The sequence below is a fragment of the Pelodiscus sinensis genome, chromosome 2 (genome assembly GCF_049634645.1).
Source record: "Pelodiscus sinensis isolate JC-2024 chromosome 2, ASM4963464v1, whole genome shotgun sequence".
Lineage (NCBI taxonomy): Eukaryota > Metazoa > Chordata > Testudines > Trionychidae > Pelodiscus > Pelodiscus sinensis.
Window position 1 is genome coordinate 38,464,871 of NC_134712.1, and position 23,799 is coordinate 38,488,669.

General features: G+C 42.9%; 1 protein-coding gene across 2 annotated transcripts in view; it reads right to left on the minus strand.

Annotated features, from left to right (window-relative positions):
- Positions 1-23,799, minus strand: part of CPQ (carboxypeptidase Q) — a 257,650-nt gene that overhangs the window by 16,850 nt on the left and 217,001 nt on the right. For both annotated transcript variants that reach the window (XM_075920338.1, XM_006123927.4), the window contains one exon: positions 18,828-19,029. In XM_075920338.1, coding sequence (XP_075776453.1) covers positions 18,828-19,029 — 202 coding nt within the window. The remainder of the gene's footprint in view (positions 1-18,827; positions 19,030-23,799) is intronic.

A 23,799-nucleotide genomic window follows, 5' to 3' on the forward strand; every position in this document is an offset into this window, starting at 1 on the left:
CTTTCAGTCTTCCTTCATAGGCCATGTTCTCTAAACCTTTAATCATTCTTGTTACTCTTCTCTAGATTTTCTCTAATTTATCCACATCTTTCTTGAAATGTGGTGCCCAGAACTGGACACAATACTCCAATTGAGGCCTAATCAGCGCAGAGTAGAGCAGAAGAATGACTTCTCATGTCTTGCTCACAACACTCCTGTTTAATGCATCCCAGAATCATGTTTGCTTTTTTTGCAACAGCGTCACACTGTTGACTCGTATTTAGATTGTGGTCCACTATGACCCCTAAATCCTTTTCTACAGTACTTCTTCCTAGACCATCGCTTCCCATTCTGTATGTGTGAAACTGACTGTTCCTTCTTAAGTAGAGTACTTTGCATTTGTCCTTATTTAAACTTCATCCTATTTACTTCTGACCCTATCCTCCAAAGCAGTTGCAACCCCTCCCTGCTTGGTATCATCTGCAAACTTAGTAAGTGTACTCTTTATGCCAATATCTAAATCGTTGATGAAGATATTGAACAGAACCAGCCCCAAAACAGACCCCTGCAGAACCCCACTTGTTATGCCCTTCCAGCAGGATTGTGAACCTGCTCATTAACATACTAAGGTCCCACTGTTTCCTCTTTCGTGAAAACTTTTGAAATTCAGCTATTCCATTGAACCTCTAAACTGTAATGGATACTCCCCACTCAGTGTGTATTTGGTCTTATTTGTACTGTGTCTTCATGGTTCAGTACCTCTAGATTGCAAATAAGACCTGCTAGATGAGCAGAACGGATCCTCAACTTTACGCTGGTGTCTCCATCTAAATTGCTAAGATAATTAATGATAATGATTTATAAGCAGCTATTTAATATTTGTATTAGTTCCCAGAGGAGCGCTTTTATGTTAGGAACTACACATACACTTATTAAGAAACCATCCCTGCATGGAAGCATTTACTCTCACTCTCTTCCCACCGGATCTCCTGGCTCCCTGCCAACATTTCCTGAATACCCACTGTTCTGGGTTTAATTCTTTACAGGCAATTTAGTTAACTGAATTCTGGGATGTCTAGAAAAGGAAAGTACCCCCCCACACACACACACCATCAAAAGTGTAAACAGACATGAGAGAGTGGAAGGGGAAGTAAAAGTGACTTCCTCATTGACGGATAGCAGATGAGTGGCTGAGCCAGGACCAGAGACCAGAACTCCTGATTCCCAGGACAGTGCCTTACTCAGCAGCTCATGCTGCTTTTCATTGCGTATGTGCTCAAACAGTAAACAAATATCAGAAGGGCCTTAAGGCCCCCCAAATCTGTGAAGTGATCATAAACCCTGGGAAGAACAAATTATGATGAGCTAAAGCTATTCCCCTCACATCCTGCTTGGCAGCGGTGTCAGGGCTAATTCCCCACTCTGGCACGATGAATGCAGATGTGGGGGCCTGCAACAGCAACCCCAAGACCTGATCTCTATAGGCTTTGGTACAAAAACTCCCCCCAAAATCCTAATACCTGGATTTTGGGGAATCTGCTGCCACCATCAAGTGCTTTTGAACCCACAAACAGGGATGGACACTTGAAACCAACCCCAGGGCACCCCAAGGTCTCTTCTCCAAAGAGCTTGAAAAGAAAAGAGAAAATACAAGTTGCAGTCTGTGATTGCTGTCCCCTCATCAGAGGCATGCAGATCCTACAGACAGATTTTCTAGGACACAGAAATGAATCAATACCAGGTTAATTAAAAAAAGAAAGAACTTTCATTATTAAAACAATACCCCAGTTACGAGCACAGTTGGAATAGCTAGATGGTATGCTCCACCAATTTATATACTCAAGGAGGATTCCCCCATGGGCCAAAACTTAGTTGTAAAAGAGAGGAAAAACCATTTTTAACAGCACAGACATCGGATCCAAATTCCCAAACCAGAAAACAATAAAACCTGATGGATTTATCTAGACTTTACCCTACTTACACATTATGAAGAGTCTTTTTCTTGGAGAGAGACATCTCTTCTGTCTTCCTCAGTATCTAGAGAGCAAACTGGCTCAGGGTATGTCTACACTACCACTCTCGTTCAAACTAGGGTGGTAATGTAGGCAACCGGAGTTGCAAATGAAGCCCGGGATTTGAATTTCCTGGGCTTCATTTGCATATAGCCGGGCACCGCCATTTTTAAATGTCCGCTAGTGCGGACTTCGTGCCGCGCAGCTACACGCGGCACGGACTAGGTAGTTCGGACTAGGCTTCCTAGTCTGAACTACCGTTACTCCTCATGAAACTAGGCTTCCTAGTCCGAACTACCTAGTCCGTGCTGCGTGTAGCCGCACGGCACGGAGTCCGCACTAGCGGACATTTAAAAATGGCGGCACCTGTCTTTATGCAAATGAAGCCCGGGAAATTCAAATCCCGGGCTTCATTTGCAACTCCGGTTGCCTACATTACCACTCTAGTTCGAACTAGGGTGGTAGTGTAGACATACCCTCAGAGACAAAGGAGGGAAACCCCCAAAATTCCTTTGCCTCAGTTTGAAATCCTTATCTGCATTTCTATTGGCTGAGCAGATACCTGGCTAGGTACAGGGACATAGTTAACCTCTTAGTCCGCAGGCTGCTGGCCAACCATCATGGTTATGACACCATCCCTAGAGGTTTTTAAATCCCATCTTGACAAAGCCCTGGCTGGGATGATTTGGTTAGGGTTGGTCCTCCTTTGGGCAGGAGGTTAGACTCTATGACCTCCTGAGGTCTTTTCCTGCCCTATGATTCTATGAATCCAACTTTTGGGAAGTAAACTATGAGATATGATCCTGTGTGTCTTTTAAACAGAGTACACAGCATAAGAATAAATAAATAAAGAGGAAATACCAGTCTTGGCACATTATCTAATAAGTGCTGTACAGTGGGCAGGTCAGACGTTCCTGCAGAAAGGGCATGAGCACAGCCACTCCATGTTGTGCCTGACATTCCTACATGGAGGAACACCTAGTGGATTCACTTAGTTGAAGATTCAATAGCCCAAATTCCTGTGTATTAGTGCACAGAAAGTTTTCAGGTGTGAACCCCCATGCGGGTTCTTGGCATCTGCAATTATGGAGGGTAGCGGAGATATGTGATTTATCTTCAAAGGAATAAACTTTAAAGTTAAGAGGAGCAGGAAATATGACCTGGTAAAAGCTCTGTACAGTAATATAATGTCCTGATTTTTTGATAAGCAAGAATTTCACAAATATCAACTCCCTAAAGGCAGCTTCCTTTTTAAAAAATGGGTGTTTTAAGAGCTACTTTGGGTATAAAGTTATCCATTTTAAAATGGTATCTGTGGTACTGCAAGCCATGTTTAGCATTTAGATTGCTACTGTAGGAGTTTCACAAATGGTTTTTGAGCTTTCTTTGGTTAATGCAATCATGAGAACAATAATTGTAATGAAAGCCCAATTATTGTAGCTGGTCTCTGAAAATATTATGCTGCATCTGCTCAGCTGTTTCTTTCCTGGCATAAACCATAGATCACTGCTGACTTTCATGCCAATGAATTCAGGGCAAGTTTTTCATATAAAGCAAAGGTCACGGAGGAAATTAATATTTGTTTGAGGAGGTGCAACAATGCCATTAGTTCTGTGGTTCAGTCTCAAATGCTAAAATTATAGGGTAAGGTGCTTGAACAACACTACTACAGACACTGAAATAGTTTCAAGCACAGAGCTTATAAATAACATCAGATGTCATGCTATATTACCTCCTGAGTCAAGTCTCTAAAGGCTTTAAAATGCATGACTTACTAAGAAAGGTAAAAGGAAAACATTCAGTCAATTGTTTCCATGGCTAACTAAATGAGAGCACAATGTAAGAGAAATAAAAACTGAAGTATGCATATTTTGTGTTTTATTTAATGCACGTGAGTAGTAATCATCTGGATACACTAAAACAGACTACATTACAGTTCTGGATTACTGCAGTTACTTTTACAACATATTAACCTTTCTCGCATTGCTCCAGAGGATATGTCTACACTGGCCCCCTAGTTCGAACTAGGGAGGCTAATATAGGCATTCAAAGTTGCAAATGAAGCCCGGGATTTAAATATCCCGGGCTTTATTTTCATCTTCCTGTCCGGGCGCCATTTTTAAATCCCCCTAGTCCAAACTAACTGCTCGCGGCTACATGTGGCAGTCAAACGTTAACTGGAATGAGGTGTAACAGTTAACTCGAACTAAGGATTTAAATCCTTAGTTCGAGTTAACGTTTGACTGCTGCATGTAGCCGTGGGCAGTTAGTTCGGACTAGGGAGATTTAAAAATGGCGCCCGGACAGGAAGATGCAAATAAAGCCTGGAATATTTAAATCCTGGGCTTCATTTGCAACTTCGAATGCCTACATTAGCCTCCCTAGTTCGAACTAGGGGGCTGGTGTAGACATATCCAGAGTCACAATGACAACTGGGGAGACTTGCATTTGATTGTATGAAATCAGGAAGTGGTTCTGCTCTATAGAACATACATTAATTGGAATCTAATATCCTAAACTGCTACCAACTTAAGAAAAGCAAATGAAGCTTCAACATTAAAAGCACTTTGAGGCTGTTTCCTTCCCACCCCTCCCCTCCCCCGCCACCTGGCCAATAGTTTTAAAAACAAAATTAGGGATACTGTATTGAGATGAAATCTCAAGCAACACAGCTTGAAATGGGACCTCATTTTTGTTCCACCATCTGCATTGTTTTGTTATAAGAATATGGTGCAAAAAACCCCCAAACTCTTCCAAATGAAGACTTAGTATGGAACATTATGAGGAGAAAAGTCTTATGTTATATCTGGAACATGGTGAGGAGAAAAGGCAAAGTTTATGAAACCAAAATAGATAGTTTGTAAGGGCACTGTGGAATTGCTGATCAGGGTAATAAATCCATCCTACTCCCCATTATCCACTATTTTATCAACCACAGTCACTGTTTTAACCGTAGGAAAGGACAGTGCAACAAACTGGTGTTTCTCAATTATCTGAGCAGAGTTTTCTTACAAAGGCTTCAAGTGACCGAAGCACTTAGGGCCATGCTTAACCTATGAGATATAAATTATCCCACTGACTTCAAGCCAGATTTTTAACAGTATTTAAGCACTTAACTCCTATTTGAAATCAATGGGAGTTAGGCATCTAAATGCCTTTAAAAATCTGGTCCTATGTCTTTAAGTGCTGTGCTGGAAAGGGTAGGGGCCTATATAAACTATCTTTCTTATTAACTACTCTTCCCAAAATTAAATTTCTTTAATTTTTCAAAATATTGATTGTCCTCACGAACCTGTTGCATCCTTATTTAAGACTACATTTGTAAATTTTATGATACTTCTCCACAGTGCTCTGTACAATTGCCTCCTGCCACTCTACACACTATTACAAAAGAAATTAATAAGTATATTGCTATTCAGATTACATAATGTACACCTGTGTTGTAAAACAATGGTAATTATTTCCCAATAAATGTAAAACATTTCAGATATTGGTGCCAAAATGCCTCATGTATCTGACTTGCCAACCAATGTCAATGTAAAGTGAACTGTGCGTAAGCCATTGAGTTCAGTTATGGGATCCTATTCTAGAGGTTTAGGGCTGTTCAGATCTCAGGTTTGCTTCATGCTATATCTAAGATAAGACTGTGGATCGGTCATCCCTTTCTAAGGCCTAGTCTACACTAGGAGTTTAGGTAGAATTTAACTGCATATGATTGTGTTTTCTAAACAATGAGTCTACACTACCAAACCCGTTCTGTTGACTTTAAGGGCCACTGAAGTCGGTTTTGGTACTTGTGCTTTTCACAAGGAGTAATGCAAAATTTGACGTTGCATGCTTGAATTTACAGTAGTGTAGACCCAGCATTGCAAAAGACACCATTCTTGGCATATGGGAGGCATCCAACAGTGCCTCATAATGACCGCTCTGGCCAGAACTTGCGACTCTACTGCTCTCCAAGTGAACAGGAAAAACCCCGGGAAAAGTTTGAATTTCATTTCCTATGTGGCAGGCATTGCAAGCACATCTCAGAGCAGGCAGCACATCTGAGCAGCACGAGTTCAAGTTCCATGAGTTCCAGTTCCAAGGGCTGCAGAAGAGCATGAGCATGGAGTGTGCAGGAGATCTTGGACCTCACTGAGGCATGGAAAGAGAAATCCTTTCTTCCGAGCTCCGAACCAGCAAAAGAAATGCCAATGTCTGTGTGAAGATTGCAAAGTCCATGGTGGAGAAAGGATACATGAGACACACCCAACAGTGCCATGTTAAAATAAAGGAGCCGAAGCAGTGCTATCACAAGACAAAGGAGGCAAACGGTGGATGGTCTGGTGGATTGCTGCAAACATGCTGTTTCTTCAACCAGCTGCATGCGATCCAGGGGGAAGGGGAGGGGGCAACCAGCTTCCCAAGCCAGACCATGGGATCCTCTCAAGACACTCAGGGCAGCAGCGTGGAGGATAGTAATTCTTTCTACATGCAAATTCAGGTTGATATGTTGGCTATCTTCTCATGACACAGACTGTCCACATGATTAAGAAAAGCCTGATTAAAAAGACAGGGCTTACAAAGTAGCCACAAAGCAACGAACTCAGGCTTTGTCAGCCTGAGATGGAAGCAAAATTTAGGTAAGATATTTGTATCCCCTTGATGATGAAATGTACAAAACTTTTGCACATATGGTTACATCTTAAATCCATACAGAAGTTGAAATAAATCACAATCTGCTTTAATCAAGTAGAATACCCTGCCATAAAATAATATGTTGCACTACCTGCCAAATATTCTTTGAGTAATTTAAGGGGTTCATTTTGTTCTACAAAAACAAAACAATTGAGGAACATATTTATAAGATCATATTCTTTGTTCTACATCATATTTGTACTCCATTTCTTGAAGCCCTTAAGGCGACTATAGCTAGTATTGGATGCCTAGAAAGAGAGAGGAAAACATCAATCTCTTTGCAAATTCAGACATTAAAGAGTATGTCTTCACTGAAAATTAAGGTGCAACTGTAGCAGGGGTAGGCATATCCAGGATAGCTCTAATCTAGCAAGCATGGGTAATAATAGGCGAGAAGTGGCATCAGGGACTTGCAACCAGAGTACAAGCCAATTGGGGATCCCAGACATGTACTCTGGTTGCTAGCATTTCAGTCTTACTGTTAACCATACTAGATAGATTAAAGGTAGGCCAGTCGATGTTAAAATCAATCACAACTTCACTTCCCATGTTGATGTACCTAAGAAGTACTGCTGCATTGACTGGAGGACTGAGAACTTTCTTAAGTCATGTCTCTTTAGGGTCAAAAACATACCAGGGAGACTTCAAAAGAAAAACAGCATTAGAGCCAAGTGCAGTCCAGTTGTTCCTGAGACTGCTCTCACTTCTCACAGCTGTCAGCAGAATCCAGATCTGCAAATGAGGCTTTGGGCTTTCAGAAACACAGTTCAGCAGAGGAGGCAATAATAACTACTTCAGTAATTAGGTTCTGTCATGCACTGCATGTCGAGGGCCCAGGGCTGATTTGAAATCAGAAGAGGCACCCAGAGTGCTTTTAGAGCAATCTATTTTAGTGAATGTTGCAGCCAAATATCCTTTTCCTGAAACAGTGAAAAGGCAATCATGATGTTTTCAGTTTCAGTGAACTTCAAATGCATTGCAAACCAAAAGAAGAGGGGATTGAACAGAGGAAGGAAGCAATTGACATGGAATAATGCTATCCAAGAAGAAATCCACTTATTGGCTTTTGCCCTATTTTTCTGAAGAGGGGACAAGTCACATTCATTAAGCTGCACATAAAGGCAGACGCTCTTTATACTGCCTGAAGAAGCTGAAAGGAAGCAACGTAGATTTGCAATAAGGAGTTAATACAGTAGGCTCTATGCAGGAACACAAGGACTGATGAATAAGTGGGTATAAGGAATCTTCCACCAGCTCTTAACTCTGAGGCAAAGTTGGGACACAAATGGCATGGGAGATGCTGACACTTGTGGGATAGTGATCCAACTGAAGTGGAGAGGCAGAATTTCTTTTAGTCTAATAAACCCAGAGAGGCCCAGGCCAACGCTTCCTGCAGCTCCCATCAGCCAAGAACAGCAAATCATGGCCAACAGGAGCTGCAAGCGGCTGTACTTGCGCATGCGTAGGTAAATAAAGAATCTGGCGGCCACCAAGGGCTAACCCTAGCGAACCATGAATGGCCAATGGGCATTTATTTCCAATCCCTGGTCTAGATGGTGCTTGTTTCTGCCATGAGTGCAGGGAACTGGACTTGATGACCTCTCAAAGTTCCTTCCAATCCTCTGAGTCTACAAACTGCACACGTGCAAATTGCAGCTTATACCAGCTCTGAGTATGGTAGGGGTTTGCATTGCTTTAGCTACACCAGTGTCTAATCATTGGTGTTTTTAACTGTGGCACGTCCCTAGCATAAATAGGACTTGAGCTATCCTGTCAGATGAACTTGATGTGTTAAGGTCTGAGTGAGAGAAAAAGAAAGATAATGCCTGGATGGACTTCAGCATTTTGCTTCCAATGTCATTCTAACCAGTGGCATACTTTGTGCATAAAAGGGGTTTTAATTCTGCCCTTGAAATGTAAATGAATACTGCCAGCACAGACTTTGATTTCAAGCACATACTGCTGATATTGGAATCTCTGTATAATTTAGAAGCAAGGTTTCTGCTGTTGCAGTGTCTCATTTGCTTGCAAATTCAGTTAGCATTTTTAAGCATGTGGCAGAGCTATCAATAAATAACCACAGTAATAACAGCTAGGCAGGTGGCCACCAGGGATTACAGATGTCTCTAATGCTTCTTGTGTATTCATAGCCTAAAACTGAAAACAAACAAAAAGAGCCTTTGGCTTGAAAGCAGCAAGTTCTGCATATAGCTAGTGCATAGGATCATATAACCCTACCACAGTTACCCTCAAGTTTTTCCTTCCATTTTTTCATCTCTTAAATGTGCATCCTGTCTTAAATTAGAGCCAGAACCTGCAAAGGAGTCTTATAGAGCCTGTTGCAGGCACAGCTGCCCAGATGGAGCCAGCTGCAGGATAGGAGCCTTAGAATAGAAACTTTTGGGGACAGGGCTAGCTCTTACTCTGTGTGATTATACAGCACCTGGCACAATGGAGCCCCCAATCCTGGGCTAATATCATTCTCTTACATTTGAATACTGTGAATGAAGGGCAGAGTGATACATGTGTTGACAGTTCAGAAGATAATCTTGTGGCAGAGCTTTTCTGATTTTTGGTTACAACCTTTTAATAAGCTTTAAGGTTTCACTGTATATTAATGTGATTGCATTCACGTTATGTCCTTGGTATACCCTGAATTAAAATGCCACCAGACTGAGATGGTGACTCAAGATCTGAGGCTGCATAATCATTTATTTCAAATTCAAAAGATAATTCTAGTGCAGTATTATAAATATGCCAATAATCATTGGATTGGAATCTGCTTCTGACTAGTAGCCCAGTTCTCCCTTACTACTGCCTGCTTATACTGTTTGTATTTACTGCAGCTCTGCCTAAAGTTGTGCTTTGTACCTGGTCCCCCTTTAAGATAGAAGAAGATAACAAGATGGAGCTCCACATTGGAAGTAATTTTTTTTCATGTAGGCATCAAATCCTGGAGTGTACTCAGTGCAGGTATGTGGATTTACTTGTTTAAATTAATGATTTGCAACCAGATGGAGATATTGAGACATAGTGTGGTTAAGTGACATACCCAAACTCCTACAGGAGGTCTTGGTAAAGTTGGGAACTGGACATAAATTTCCTGAATTCTACCTCTGTTTCTTAACCACAAAACCCTCCCACCTCTCCAATTCTTGTCTACATTTTTATGTAGACCCCATCTGTGTTGATGATGTGTATCTCTCTCCCTCCTTCTACCTTCTAGGCATCAGGATGGTGGGTTTTTGGAGGAAAGGCTAGGTTGAAGAAATGAATTTAGCATTTTGCTCTGAAGAAGACAAGATTTGTGATCATCCCAATACCTTCTTGAAGTGAATTGAAAGGCTAATCCTCCTTTCAGTTGGCAGTTCTGCTACAGGGGAATACAGCGGTCACAGGAGACCTAATTAAAGAGGGTGAAGAAACCCATCAGATAGCTTTGATCAACATCATGGATGGCTTTGAAGATAAGGACCAACACATTAAAAGTGGCCACACATTGAACTTGGAAGAGAGAGCCCTGGCATGACGTGCTCTTATTGTCCTGTGCTGCTGAGATTGGGGCTGCTGCATAATTTCAGACTGTACGATCTTTAAGGGAATCTTTAAGACAGGTCAGCAAACTTTGGAATATTTAATAAATAATGAAAGTCACAGTGGTTTCCAGTTTGGAAGTGAATAGAAACTGGATAGCTTTTTAGGAAGTGATCCCTTAGGTGAGCAAAATGCTAGCAACATCAGACACAGAAGCAATAGCCCTTGCAGATTTCGTGAATGTGACCAACTATTAATACCCAAACTGGGTATTGTTTTTAATTCCCTTTTTCATTATAGTCACCAATGAATTTTATTTGAGTAGAATGCAATGGATCACTGAGAGGAAAAGTAGTATGAATATAGTACTATGATAGCCTAAATAATGAAAAAGGCACATAGAAAAATACAAAGTTTATCTTGAGATTGTATCTTGCCATGTCTCTGCTCATTCAGACATAGAGGGACCATTAAATCATCTAGTTTGTTCTCCTGTATGTCACAGGTTAATAACTTTCATACAGTTACCTCTGTATTGAGCCCAACAACTTGTATTTGGTTAAAGTATCTTCCAAAAAGGGATCCAGTCATGATTTGAAGACCAGGAGATTGTTTCTTCCAATGGTTTAGCACCCTTGTTCAATATTGTGCCTTATTCCTGAGTTGAATTTGTCTGGCTTCAACTTCCAGCTGGAGGTTCTTGTGCCTTTCTCCACTAGACTGAAGGACCCTCATATTTTTTCCTAATGAAGATAGCTGTATAATAATCAATCTCTCAAATTTCTTTTCCTATAAAAGAAACAGACTGAGCTCTAAGGACACGTCTACATTAAGCAGAAGATCAGTGCTGCCACAGTTGATCTTCCGGGGTTCAATGTATCGTGTCTAGTATAGACCCGCTAGATTGAATTCAAAGGGCGCCACCATTGGCACCAGTACTCCTGCTCATCACGAGAAGTAAGGGAAGCTGATGGGAGCATTTGCTCCCATCGGCCTCCCACTGTGTGGACAGTGCAGAAACACGATGTAAGTTACATCGACTCCAGCAATGAAATTTACATAGCTGGCATTGCGTATCTTACTTTAACCTTCCCATGTAGCGTACAGCAGGCCTAAGTTCTTGACCATTAGGCATTTTCTCCAGGCCCTGTGCAATTTTCCTGACTTTTTTGGTGAACTCTCTAGGGCTTATGTCGGTGACAGGGTGACACAGTGTCCGTACGGACACTGAACTTCTTACAGCAGCTGTTGGCTGTCATTCTTGTCAATTTCAAGGCACCAGGTTAGAGCTCTGAAATTGACAAGAAAGAGAAGTGGGTGTGGAGGCTCTGGCTAGTGTCTAGGTGTGCTCCCATCGTGGAAGTGGGGAGCTACAGGACAGCTGAGAGCCTCAGGGCAGCATGGCTTCTAGGTGGGGAGGAGCTCTGTATGGAGCTAAGAGCACAGTTTCTGCCCCCCCAAACTGTGCCTCTGAAGTCGATCAAAGCACTTCTGAGGAAGGGCCATACCAACAAGAAGGGCAGCAGGAATGTGAACCACCATAGGAATTACGTCAGTGGCTGTAAGTCAACCTCACACAGGTCAATTTAAGTTTTTAATGTAGACATGCCCTCCAAAGAGACACGTCTGATTTTCTAAGAAATAGGAGTCTACTGATTTTTAATCAACTGGCGCCTTTGAAAAGTTTTGAGACCTTCATGTGGATAAAGCGCTTAATGTGTTTAGCTTGAAATGTTTTTCTTTTAATCCATTTCATGTTACTATTTCCACAGCCATATAAAAACAGGGAACAAAATGTGATGTTTAGAATGGTATTTACAGAATTAATAGTGGCCACATAGCTAAGAGAGAGATAAATACAGTAAACAACAGCAATACAAGAATCATTGGAAATTGCACCATTCTTTAAATTTGTTAATTCCATTTTTTTCACTATCAAACCTAATGAAGCCATTTCATATTTATAAATATTCATATGAGACTCTTTAAGTGCTGCTTCATCTCTTTAATAAGGTAAATGGTATGGTTATACTGGTTGTTAAATCAGTGTGTTGTAGTTCCTTAGTCTATCTCCATCAAAGACACATTACCAATTAAAATGTGGTGCAAGCGATTATAATACAAGAGAATAGCCACTAACAAAGCAGGAAAACTGAAGTAATGCAGCAACAATTTATAATTAAGCTTCCCAAGAAGTATAATTGTAGAGGTTAGTTCTTCTAGAAAGGGTATAGAAACTGAACTTCTTTCTCTGTATTAATCAGGATTCTAAAAATGTAGTACATTTGCTCATAATAAAAGATAAAATCCCATTGATATTGAAAACATCAAGTATTTTTAAGATGGTTGAGAGTTAAAAGTAAGGAAGAGAAAGCTTCTTACCTTGGCTGTCTGTAAAATTTACTTGAAGATTTATGTATTTTAAGGCCAGAAGAGACTATTATGATTATCTACTTTGACCTGCACAACACAAATTGCAGAACCCCAACCAGCAACTACTGCATCAAACTTCTCACTTGTGTCTCAGCCATGACCAGCAAAGAACAATTCCCATTTTTTGAGGAAAAAAAGGAGTGATGTTTTGAGATTTGTTTTCATTCTGTATTGGACAAGTCTCTTCAACATTTTTTAAGAAAAAAACTTGAGCAAGAGACACACAGAGAGAAATTAACAGAGACAATGGCACAGCGAAAGGGCTCTCGTCTGGAATGTGAAAAACCTGGCAGAGCAGGGAACGTGAACCTAAGTCTCCCATGTTGCAAGTGAATTCTGTAACTACAAGGCTATTAGCTATTGGGTGAGGACTCTCTCCTCTCGCCTTCTCTTTCACGTGCCCTAATCCCGGACCTGAGAAACTTTCCCTACAACATGTATATCTAAACTGAACCAGAGAGAGAGGGATCCTAGATGGAAGGCTTTCCAGCTAGCACAGTCAGCTGTAAGCTTTGGGGTGAGAGAAACCTTTTTGACTATTAGCCTCAGTAAAGTTTAGGAATTAGCTTGCACGTTTGCCCTTTATTTCAATTCTGACTCTCATGGATCTATACTTGTAATAACTAAGGGTATGTCTACACTAGGTTGTTAATTCGAGCTAGGTAGGCAAATCAGGCAACCGAAGTTGCAAATGAAGCCCGGGATTTAAATATCCCGGGCTTTATTTGCATGTTCCCATCTGGCCGCCATTTTTAAATCCCCTTAGTTCGAACGAACTGCCTGCGGCTACACACAACAGTTTAAAGTTAATCCGAACTAAGTCCTTAGTTCAGATTAACTGTTACACCTCATTCCACAAGGAGTAATAGTTAATCCGAACTAAGGATTTAGTTAGGATTAACTTTAAAATGCCGCGTGTAGCCGCGGGGAGTTAGTTCGAACTAAGGGGGATTTAAAAAATGGCGGCCGGACGGGAACATGCAAATAAAGCCCGGGACATTTAAATCCCGGGCTTCATTTGCAATTCCGGTTGCCTGATTTGCCTACCTAGCTTGAATTAATGAGCTAGTATTAATGAGCTAGTGAAGACATACCCTAACTGTGTCTTCCTTTAGTTAATAAAATTTTCTTACTGTTTTCCCTAAACCAGCATGTTTTGGTTGAAGTACTTGGGAAGCTCTACTTGGAAAGCTCTGCTTTGGTCAATAAGCCCGAAGTACAATCATTACCCATTCATTGTTGGAATGACAGACTGCTTATCCTATCCAGGAGGGTCCTGCATACATTTCTGGGGAGCAAGGGTGGGGCATCTATGGGTGTTGTCCTGTATGTAATTCCTGGATGGCTGGGAATATAACCTGTAAAGTAGCTTCCAGCTGAATACATGAATGCTGAGTGAGCAGAGTTTGGAAGGGTTTGCTGCTCATCAGCAAAGCTGTGTAAAAAACCTCCCAGGCTGCAGAGCTAAGGGGACACAGCAGTCCAGGTTGCACCCCATGAAATGTCTCAAGAATACAATAGACTTTCCTAAAGATAAAACAAGTTTTGAAAGGTTAATATAGACATGAAATTATGTTAAACAGTGTGCATTTTAATAATGCCCTATGAAGTAATCTACATCCACTTTCAAAAAAGTTAACAGTTCATTTAATTACAGCACAGTAATTCCTAATTCTCAAAGCTTATTTTTATGGGACAATGATAAATTAAAAGCACAGATGAATTATTTTACAGGTTAATACTCCTGACTCTAAATTCAATCAATATTTTCAATGGTTCTAATAAAGAACCTACCATAACCATTACATCTAATTGCCAAGCAATTAAAATTGTTCTCTTAGCACACTGTTTTAATTTAACATCTCCCAAATAGCACAAAATTTGACTTCTGCTGAGAGAGATGCTCATAATACTACATTTTCCTCCAGTGCCCTCATAAAAGGCATTAAAAGGGAGACTGGAGGCTCACAAAAATTGATTATAGTGATACCGGGATATGACAAGTATATGCACTTGTCCAGAAAATAAATAGGTACCTAAAGATAGGCTTCATAGCCTTAGGTGCTTAAGTCAGGTAGGGATCTACTGGGTGCTCAGTACTTTTGAATGCTAGTTTTTTCATTTAGGTAACACACATGGGCCTATGAAGCTAGCTTTTTTTCAGATCTTGGTCTTGATCTATGTACTTGAGTGGGGTTGTTTTTAAACTGTTGGGGGCTGTGCATAAACTACTGTCATCCTAAACTGCCATGTTAACACTAATTGAGAGTTGCATTAGGACGTGTTTCAGATTCACAGAGACCTAATGTACACTACTAAGGAAGGTCGATGTAAGTTGTTTGGCATCAACCATGTGAACTCCCTGTTAAGGCAATGCAGGTAAACAACATCTCCCCTTCTCCCATCAAAATACAGTGGTAGATGGCATGCAAGTGTGCACATGGCGTGACCTATGCCGACCCTGACAGTCCTCCAGCAGCAGTCCCACAATGCTCAACACTGCCAATTGTGAACTCCACTGCCCAGGGGTCACTGAGACTGAAAGCTGCCACTCCCTATACTCCACCTTGAAAAATGTCATGTACTTTAAAAATACTTGTCCTGATTTCCCTACTTATACCTCTCCCTTGTTGAGTGCAACTGCCCTGTTGACTGTATTAGCTACATACTTTCTGCCTGGAGTAGACAAGAAGCATTGGCTCTTCTAGACTAGTGGGGAGAAGACGCTGTGCAGGCATAGCTATGGACCAGCCATAGAAACGTGGACATCTACATCCTAGACCCCACACTCCCTCCTCCAGCAATGGAGGTTTGTTTAGCACTGCAAAGCTCAGAGCTAAGATGAAGGTAAAGAAGTCAGGATTCTTTTGTGGAAAAATTCCCGACTAGCTAAACCTAATCTATTCTAAACCTTCAGCAGAAGTAGTTATGAATGAATGTAAAAGGCACATATTATTGTTTTCCCTGGGATTCCTGACTCAAAAAGGCGTAGGTGGATTTTAATACTAGGAACAAAAGCTACTCTGGAACTCTAACACTGTAAGGGTAAGTCTACACTGCATCCCTAGTTCGGACTAGGGATGCAAATGGAGATGACCGAAGTAGTTAATGAAGCAGGGATTTAAATATCCCGCGCTTCATTAACATGATCTCACCGGCGCACTAGTTCGAATCACAGCTGATTCGAACCAGGAAGTGCGCGCTGGGACGCGTTAGTTCGGACTAAAGCCCTTAGTCCGAACTAACGTTACTCCTGTGATTTGAACTAGCGCGCCGGTGACATCATGTTAATGAAGTGCAGGATATTTAAATCCCTGCTTCATTAGTTACTTTGGTCACCTCCATTTGCATCCCTAGTCCGAACTAGGGATGCAGTGTAGACGTACCCTAAGAAATTAAATGATTAGGAACTGAATTTTGGGGTGGTTCTAAAATGCGCTATGAAAACAAAATAGCCAAGTATATTTTCAAGAAACTATGTAAATGAAATTGATGAATTGTGAACACTTGGCTGCTTGTTTAAATTGGATAACATTGGAAAAGCTGTTATAGTATGTTCAGATTGTTACAATATTATTATAAACCATACTTGTTCATTTGAACAGTGACAATACCACAGACAAAGCATGAAGCTTGCAAAATATTTAAAGCTTTCTCTGGTACAGTACATGATACTATCGGAAGCAGCAGTTCTTTTAATGGAGTTAATTATATCAGGCCATCTCTTAAGGGGAAAGCACCATACTTTGAATTGTGGGGGTACTTAGTGATTCATTTAACTGGAAGTTAAATGAAGCAAAATTTCAAACAGTAAAGAAAGAAACCAACTAATGTTCCTAACTGAATGTCAATTGATGAAAATTTCTATATATCAGCTAAACATTATTATTGTCTGGATTAGCTAGATTTGAACATGAAGACCTCTCTCTCCGTCCTTACACACAGTTTATCCCATCAGGCACCTCACAGATTGGTGCATTCCTGTTTCCCAATGCTTGCCCTTCTGACATTTCCATCACAAACAGCTACTGGGGTTCTAGGTCTTCCTACATACCTCTGCACCCAGGGGAATGAGCACAGATGTTAGATGGCAGGAAGTTGGGCAGTGTCCTGTTCTGTGAGAGCACATAGAAATAGTATGGGGCAGAGGGAGGAATCAATCAGTCAGTAACAACCCCAGGGCTTAGGGAAAACTCTCCCTTTCCTTTGTGGTGTATTGGTCCCTAGAAAAATCCATCTCTTTATAAAATGGGATCTCTTCCCAAATGTCAAAGACGATTTTACCATGACAGAATTTGTGCCCCTTTATACTTTCTAAATATGCACCAGATAGACTGGAAATTCTCAAATACCAGTGAATACACAGAGATACAGATCATCTATACCTGAAGCCCAGGAGCATTTGTGCATATGCTCAGAAGAAAGGGAGATGGAAGAAGCATGGTTATTGACAGTAGGCAGCTCTTACCCATCCATCCATTTAACCTATTTTTATGCTGGTGTAAAATGTGTCTAGTTGGAGCCTAGAATCAAGGACATGTAAATTACAGAGTGACAGCAGTTGGTTGTGCCACTTAGTAACTTGCACATGGAGTAGGAACATGGATGACCAGTGACCAGGCTCATTGGGAGAGGGTAGGCCCCAGTCTCTTCCCTTCTGCCCTGGGCCCCTCCCCTTCTCTTCTGCCCTCTCTTCCCTGCAGGAGCCCAGAGCACCCCCAACGCTGGACTACCAGTTGGCACAGTCACAGCACCCCCAGACCCAGTCACATGGCCACAGCCCCAGAATGCTGGGTGGCCAGGCCAAGTGGTGCTGTCCAAGTGCTGGGTGGGCAGTGTGGCCCCAGCTTCAGCTGCCCTGAGTTCCCATGGCAGACCACCCAGTCCCAGCCAGCCTGGACCAAAACAGAGTGCTGGGAACTGCAAGAGAGGGTCTGGGGTTGGAGCATTGGCAGGCTTTTTGGGAAGGCACTGCCTTCCCCTGCCTACAATACCCAACCCCCATGAATAGAAACAGTGCAACTGAGGTCTGACCGTAAGCAAACAACATTTCCCGCACAGTAAGAAGCATATGCTCCACAGCCCATTGCAGTGCCTAGGTTAGGAGGCTAGGAGAAGAGACAAGCCAGACAGTCCAACACAAAAAGGTTCCAAAAGTATCTAAGGTGCGTCTGCATCATTCCAGTATCACAAAGAGAAACAATAAAGTACTTTAGTCATATGCCACCAAAAAGAATCTTGAAGTTTTTGTTTGTTTTGAAATACCAAAATTAAACAAAAATACCAACTAGTTTCAGATCCTAGAAGCCTATAGCCTGGTAGTTAGGATGTTCACCTGGAAGAGGGGAGATGTGAGTTCCAGTCCCTCTTCCAAAGTGGAGATTCAAACCTGGGCCTCCTGCATCTGGACAAATAGCTTAACCATTGGCTAATGTTATAAATGGACCAAATTACACACATACTGCTAAAGCTAGTAAGGGGACATATACAGTTTTCTGGCCCTGAAAAATGTTTTCCAGCTGAAGCTATCATTTGAAATTTGCAAATCTGTCAACTCAAAACTGCATTTTTTGGCAAATAAACTATTTTTCCAAAAAGTTTTGTCCTGCCCAAGTTTCAAGTCACCATACTTTTCCAAGAAGATTCTTGCCTGTACAAGGCTCAGAAGTGCCACTGAGAGTAAAGGTGGAAACTATTTTTCAAATATATTTATAGGGTTCCATCCTTCACTAGATTTTAATGCACTGTACCTTTTGGTCTTTGAGTGCTAAATCTTGACAGAATAAATTTCTTGAAAACAATTACATTTGTTAAGTTAAATAAGAACAAGCGACAAGTGAGGGATATTTATGTTTTGGGGTTCTGCAGATGGACTTCTCTATAATTTTTAAACCACCAGTATAGGAAAGATTATAATAAATCATGAAGGCTAAAGGAAGATATTAGACCTGCTGTCCCACGCATAATCTAAATCTTTATTAAACTGACACACAAAAAACATTCTGACCTAATTCTTTGGGTTAGTCCTTAACTATGTAAGTATTTCCTCCCTAATAAAAGCTATTCAAGGAAAAAACTGAGTTGCCAAACATCAGATAGAGCAACAACTAGAATTTAAGTAGTAACAGCATACAGAAATAACCAGGCCAACTCCACCACTTTGTCTATGACTTCATCCAGCATTCTTACCTGGCACTCCATCTTTCAGCCAGTAACCAGTGTCTGTTTCACTACCATTTTCGTAAATGTCTGTAACATTGATAGGCTGCAGCAGCTGCATGACCTCTTTCAGGATGGCATGAGCTTTACAACTGCCTGTAAAGCCCAGGCCCGTTGGCATGAAGGTACCCATATCAGACTCCATGACGATGTCAAAGTTGGAGATGTTCCCCTGAAAACATTAGAAAAGATGTTAATATTTATTTGCAAAGTTCTTGTAAGAATCTAATATTTGTCATTAACTACGTTACTACATATTACTAAGAGTATACAGTATCAAAAAAAAAAAAAAAAGGTAATGCAGGCCAGAAGATATATATGAACTATATAAAACAGAAAGCCTCATTTTGGAGGAAGCTTCTGACCGGGTGGGGCTGATTAATCACCCATGAAGCTGGGCTGCCACGCAGCATAAAGGGGTCACTGTTCTTAACTAGGGATGTTAATGACTAGTCAACTATCCGATAAGCAAATACTCATCAGATAGTCAGTCCACTAGTCGATTTCCCCCTACTTGCTGCCTCTATCAGCAAGTGCCAGCGCTGCACAGCTGAGCCCAGGATCAGCTGTGTGGCGCTGCTGCACATGGAGCCTAGGGTCATCTGGAGACTCACCAGCTGATCCCGGGCTCCAGCGCAGCATTGCCATGGATCCCGGGATCAACTGGGGAGTACCCAGTTGACCCCGGGTTCTGGGGAAATGCCACGTGGAATCTGCGGTCAACTGGGAAGTTCCCAGCTGATCCCGAGTTCTGCTGAAATTCCGTGCGGAGCCCAGGTTCAGCTGGGGTCTCCCCAGATGACCCCAGCTCCATGTGGCATTTCAAATTGGCAGCACAGCATGGAGCCTGTGGTTAGTGGGGGACTCAGCCTCACTGGGGACTCTGGTACATTTCAAAGCAGGCAGGTCATGTGCAGCCTGGAGTCAGCGGGACTCCATGCTGGCCCTGGGCCACATGCAGAGTTCCGCATTCCTCCTTTGAAATGTTCCACGAGGCGTACAGTTAGTTCGGATAGGAAGCCTAATCCGAACTAGCTAGTCCGTGCCGCGTGTAGCCGCGCGGCACGGGGTCCGACCTAGCCGGCATTTAAAAATGGCGCCGTCCGGCTTTATGCAAATGAAGCCCAGGAAATTCAAATCCCGGGCTTCATTTGCAACTCCGTATGACTACATTACCCCCCCTAGTTCGAACTAGGGGGGTAGTGTAGACATACCCTTACTGAGCAGTGCTTCCCAGCAATAACAGATCCATGCAGAACTGACCCACAAGTAATTATGAAAATGAGCTCACACAAATATTACCACCAATGAACATTGAGAAGCTGTTACCCCGATGCCCAGATTTTTTGAAGCTCAGGAACAGAATGTGCTGTGCATGCTCAATGTGCTATTTTTTACGCCTATAACTTGGTTCTTTTGAGAGCAAATTATTTCAGACATGGCAAAGATGAGAGTTCCTAATTCAGGCATAGGCTTGTGTACACAGGCAGTCTCGCGCTCACCCCCGTGCCTGTCTTTGAGGCCTGCGGGGCCACTCCCTCGCCTTTGTCACCTCCTCGGTTTGATGGCAATTGGCGGCCACAACTCTGGACTCTATAGCCTCCCTGGTCCGGGAACACAGGGTAGCAGGGCCCGGGCCCACCCTCTCTCACGGGCCCCAGCCCAGGGCCCTAAGGACAGGTTTGCCATGCCCTGTCCGGCTGGTGGGGGGATGGCCTGCAACTCACCAGCCCACCGGCCATCCCTAAAGGCCCTGCTCTGGGCTACTTCCTACCCCGCTGGTTCCAGCGGTGTCTCCACACTCCCCTTGGTACCATTTCTCCTCTTGCTCTCTTCTCCCCCCCCCCCCGGCCTTTATCCTCCACCCTTCCCCTGACCTGCTGACCTCACCCACCGACCTCCCCAGGGGGCAGGGCGTCCTCTCACTTCAAGCATGCTCCAGCGCTCAGCCAATGCTCCGTGTTCACCCCACTCCCACCCGTCAGCTGTGCTGCCGCTGCCGAGCAGCGTGCACAGAATGTCGGCGCTTCCCGGCTGGCCCCGAGGAGCGCGAGCGCTACCGCGGGGTCAGTGCAGGGCGGATCGGCTTCCGCCGGGGCAGAGGCAATCCGCCCCGTCACAGCTTGCTAAAAGATTTAACAGAAAACTCTTTGAGATAGATCAACACAAGGAAGTGTCTGAAAAGCAATTCAACAAATAAAAAACTAAGTCACCTCCTCAAATTAATCAACAAATGAAGATATTTTTGAAAACAATTAACCTCTTGGCTAGTTGAAAAGCCTAAAAAGTTTCAATCTAGAAAGGTAAAAAGGTCACAAGTAACTGGGAACACAGAATTAAAATGGAAGTGTCCTCTCAGTCCTATTTCCAATGCAATTGTGTAAGTCGTGGGTTCTCACACTGGGCTCATGACAACCCTTTCATTCCTATGCTGAGATGAGAAGAGGCACCAGAAAGTGCACTCTGTTGTAACATGTTAGCAGTACTGAAAAGGTTGAAAACCAGAGCTACAGTTGATAGCATGTGTAAGAAGCTAGGCTTTAGTGCTCAGGACCTGTTAGTTGATCAGTGATAAGAGATTGTTCAGCACACCAGATGGCCAAGGTGTCACAGTTCAGGATAATTGCACCTATATTCACCCCACCCTACCCCACATGACCTGCTCTAGGGGTGCCCAATGAGGTCTTAGGCTTTACAGAATCAGCTGTCACTGGTCCCACTCCCTTTTGACCAGAGTTATAAGGCTGCACCTCCCCCTGTGGTACACAGTGACATCCTCAGCAGCTCTCACACATCTCCAACCTCCTGCTCACTATCTTCATGTCAGGAACAGACACAAGATTTTACCAGTGACTGCTCAGCTCTTAGAAATCAAAGCATGTTTAGTTCTAAGACAAACTTGTCTCAGAAAAAAGCATTAAAGTTATATTTAAATGCTCACTAAACATACCAGGACTCTCCCATCTTCTCGTGGGAAGTCTGTCTGGCCAAAGTCTTTCCAATCCTTGTGCAAGGGTGGGAGCCACACTGCAAGCAAAAGTTCTGTTTGCTGAACCAGGGAAGGCCCCAAGTCTGTTTAAACACTGCCTGTCATACTAAAAGTCTTTCTTTGTCCCCAGACGCCTAAAAAGTGTTCAAACCAGTCCCTCCCACCCTTCCCACAAAGTGAAGCTTCAAAAGGCTGAGAATCTACATAGCCTGCCTAGAGAATCTCCCTTAATCACTCCTTAGTGATCCCAGATTCTGTTGGAACCTCCACCCCACCCCCGTGATACAAGGTACCACAGCTCTCTATTTCCACCCACAGTGATCCAGGAACACATAAATACTGTTGTGTTGATCCAAAGGGCTGTGAATACTAGCAGCTCATATTGTCTGGCCCATCTCAGTATAATGGCTTGATGAGGCTTTCATGCTTTCTGGGTAAAAACAACATAATCCCCAAAGATACTGCATGTGGCTGCAATATCTGTCACACAAGAGTTGCCATTAAAAAGTGAATATTTGCTACAATTCCCACATTTCTCTCCTGTATTAGGTGTCAAAGAAGAAAATCTAGGTGTCATTAATACCCTCAATCTGGCAAATGCTAACATTTCAATGCTGACCTGATTGCCAGGTGTCCAGTTTTCTACTGGACAGTCCAGTATTTGTGCCCTCTGTACGGTAGAAAAATTCAGGCTCATGTGCAATGTCCGGTATTTTCTGAATTTCCAGCTGGGTGCCGGATGGAAGCCTGGTGGGGGACCGGCTGGGAGGGGGGGCTGTGATTGGCGCTGGGAGCACTATGGTCATGTGCAAAAGCCAGGCAGGGCGGGAGCAGTGGCTGGGACTCCCAGCCACTTCCCCCGCCCGGCTTCTGCACACAACCAGAGGCTCCCAGCACCAATCGCGGGCCCACCTCCCAGCTGGGAGCCTCTGGTTGCGTGCCCCCGCCCGGCTTCTACTAGCAACTAGAGGGAGTGCCTGCTGGGAGCACGGCCTGTTGGACTCCAGCTGTGGCCAGAGGCTGCCCCCTCTTTCTGCCCCCTTCCTCCGGCCCCCCCTCCTCCCGTCCAGCCCCCCTGGCCCTCGATCCCCCCCCGTCCCACGGCCCCCACCCCCTCCGCCCACCCCACTTCCCGGCCAGCCCCACCCCCCTCCCGGCCGGTCCCTCTCCCACCCACCCCATGATCAAGTGTTCCGCTTGTTTTTGGGGGGGCTATCTGGTAACCCTAACCACTATACCATATTTGGCTTCTAACAGAAGCATGTTAAGCACTAACTCTTGAGAAGCTCCACTGGATGCCTGGAAAGCACTAGTGTCTTCTGAACAATAACTCTGCTCAAAATAGTGCTCATATTACAAGGGATTTCTGGTGCAGTATGAGTGATCGATAGCAAACCAATGAATGGAGACAAACTATTTGTGGTTGGCAGCAGGAAGTGGTATGAATATAAGAAAGAATATTGGGGAAAAGATTATTTGAAAAGCAAAATTAGCCACACCAAGCAAGTTTCAATATAGCAGTAACACCAGCGTGCAGAAAAGACCACTTAAACGTTGTAGAATTATTTTATAAGTTGCTGATAAGAGTATGGCGCTCTTCAACTGTTTTCTATTTATATAAATGTTCACATATGTTTTCAATATTAAACTGATAAAATGAACCACCCACAATACACAAAGCTGCCTTTTTCCTCCTCTTTTATATTGTAAGTGTTTAATTGTTAGCACATGCTGGAGGGCTATGAAAACAGAATGTCTTTGAACAGTGAAACTAAATCGGATGGGAATTTAGAGGAAGAAACTGGCCACAAAGGTTAGAAATGCTCTTTATCCTTGAGAAGGTTATCTTTTTTAAGCATTTTGTCCATTAGAATGTAATGAGTAATTGCAAGTATATGCATAGTGGATTTAGAAAACAACAGTAACGTAGGCTACACAAAAAGTGATCTGGGC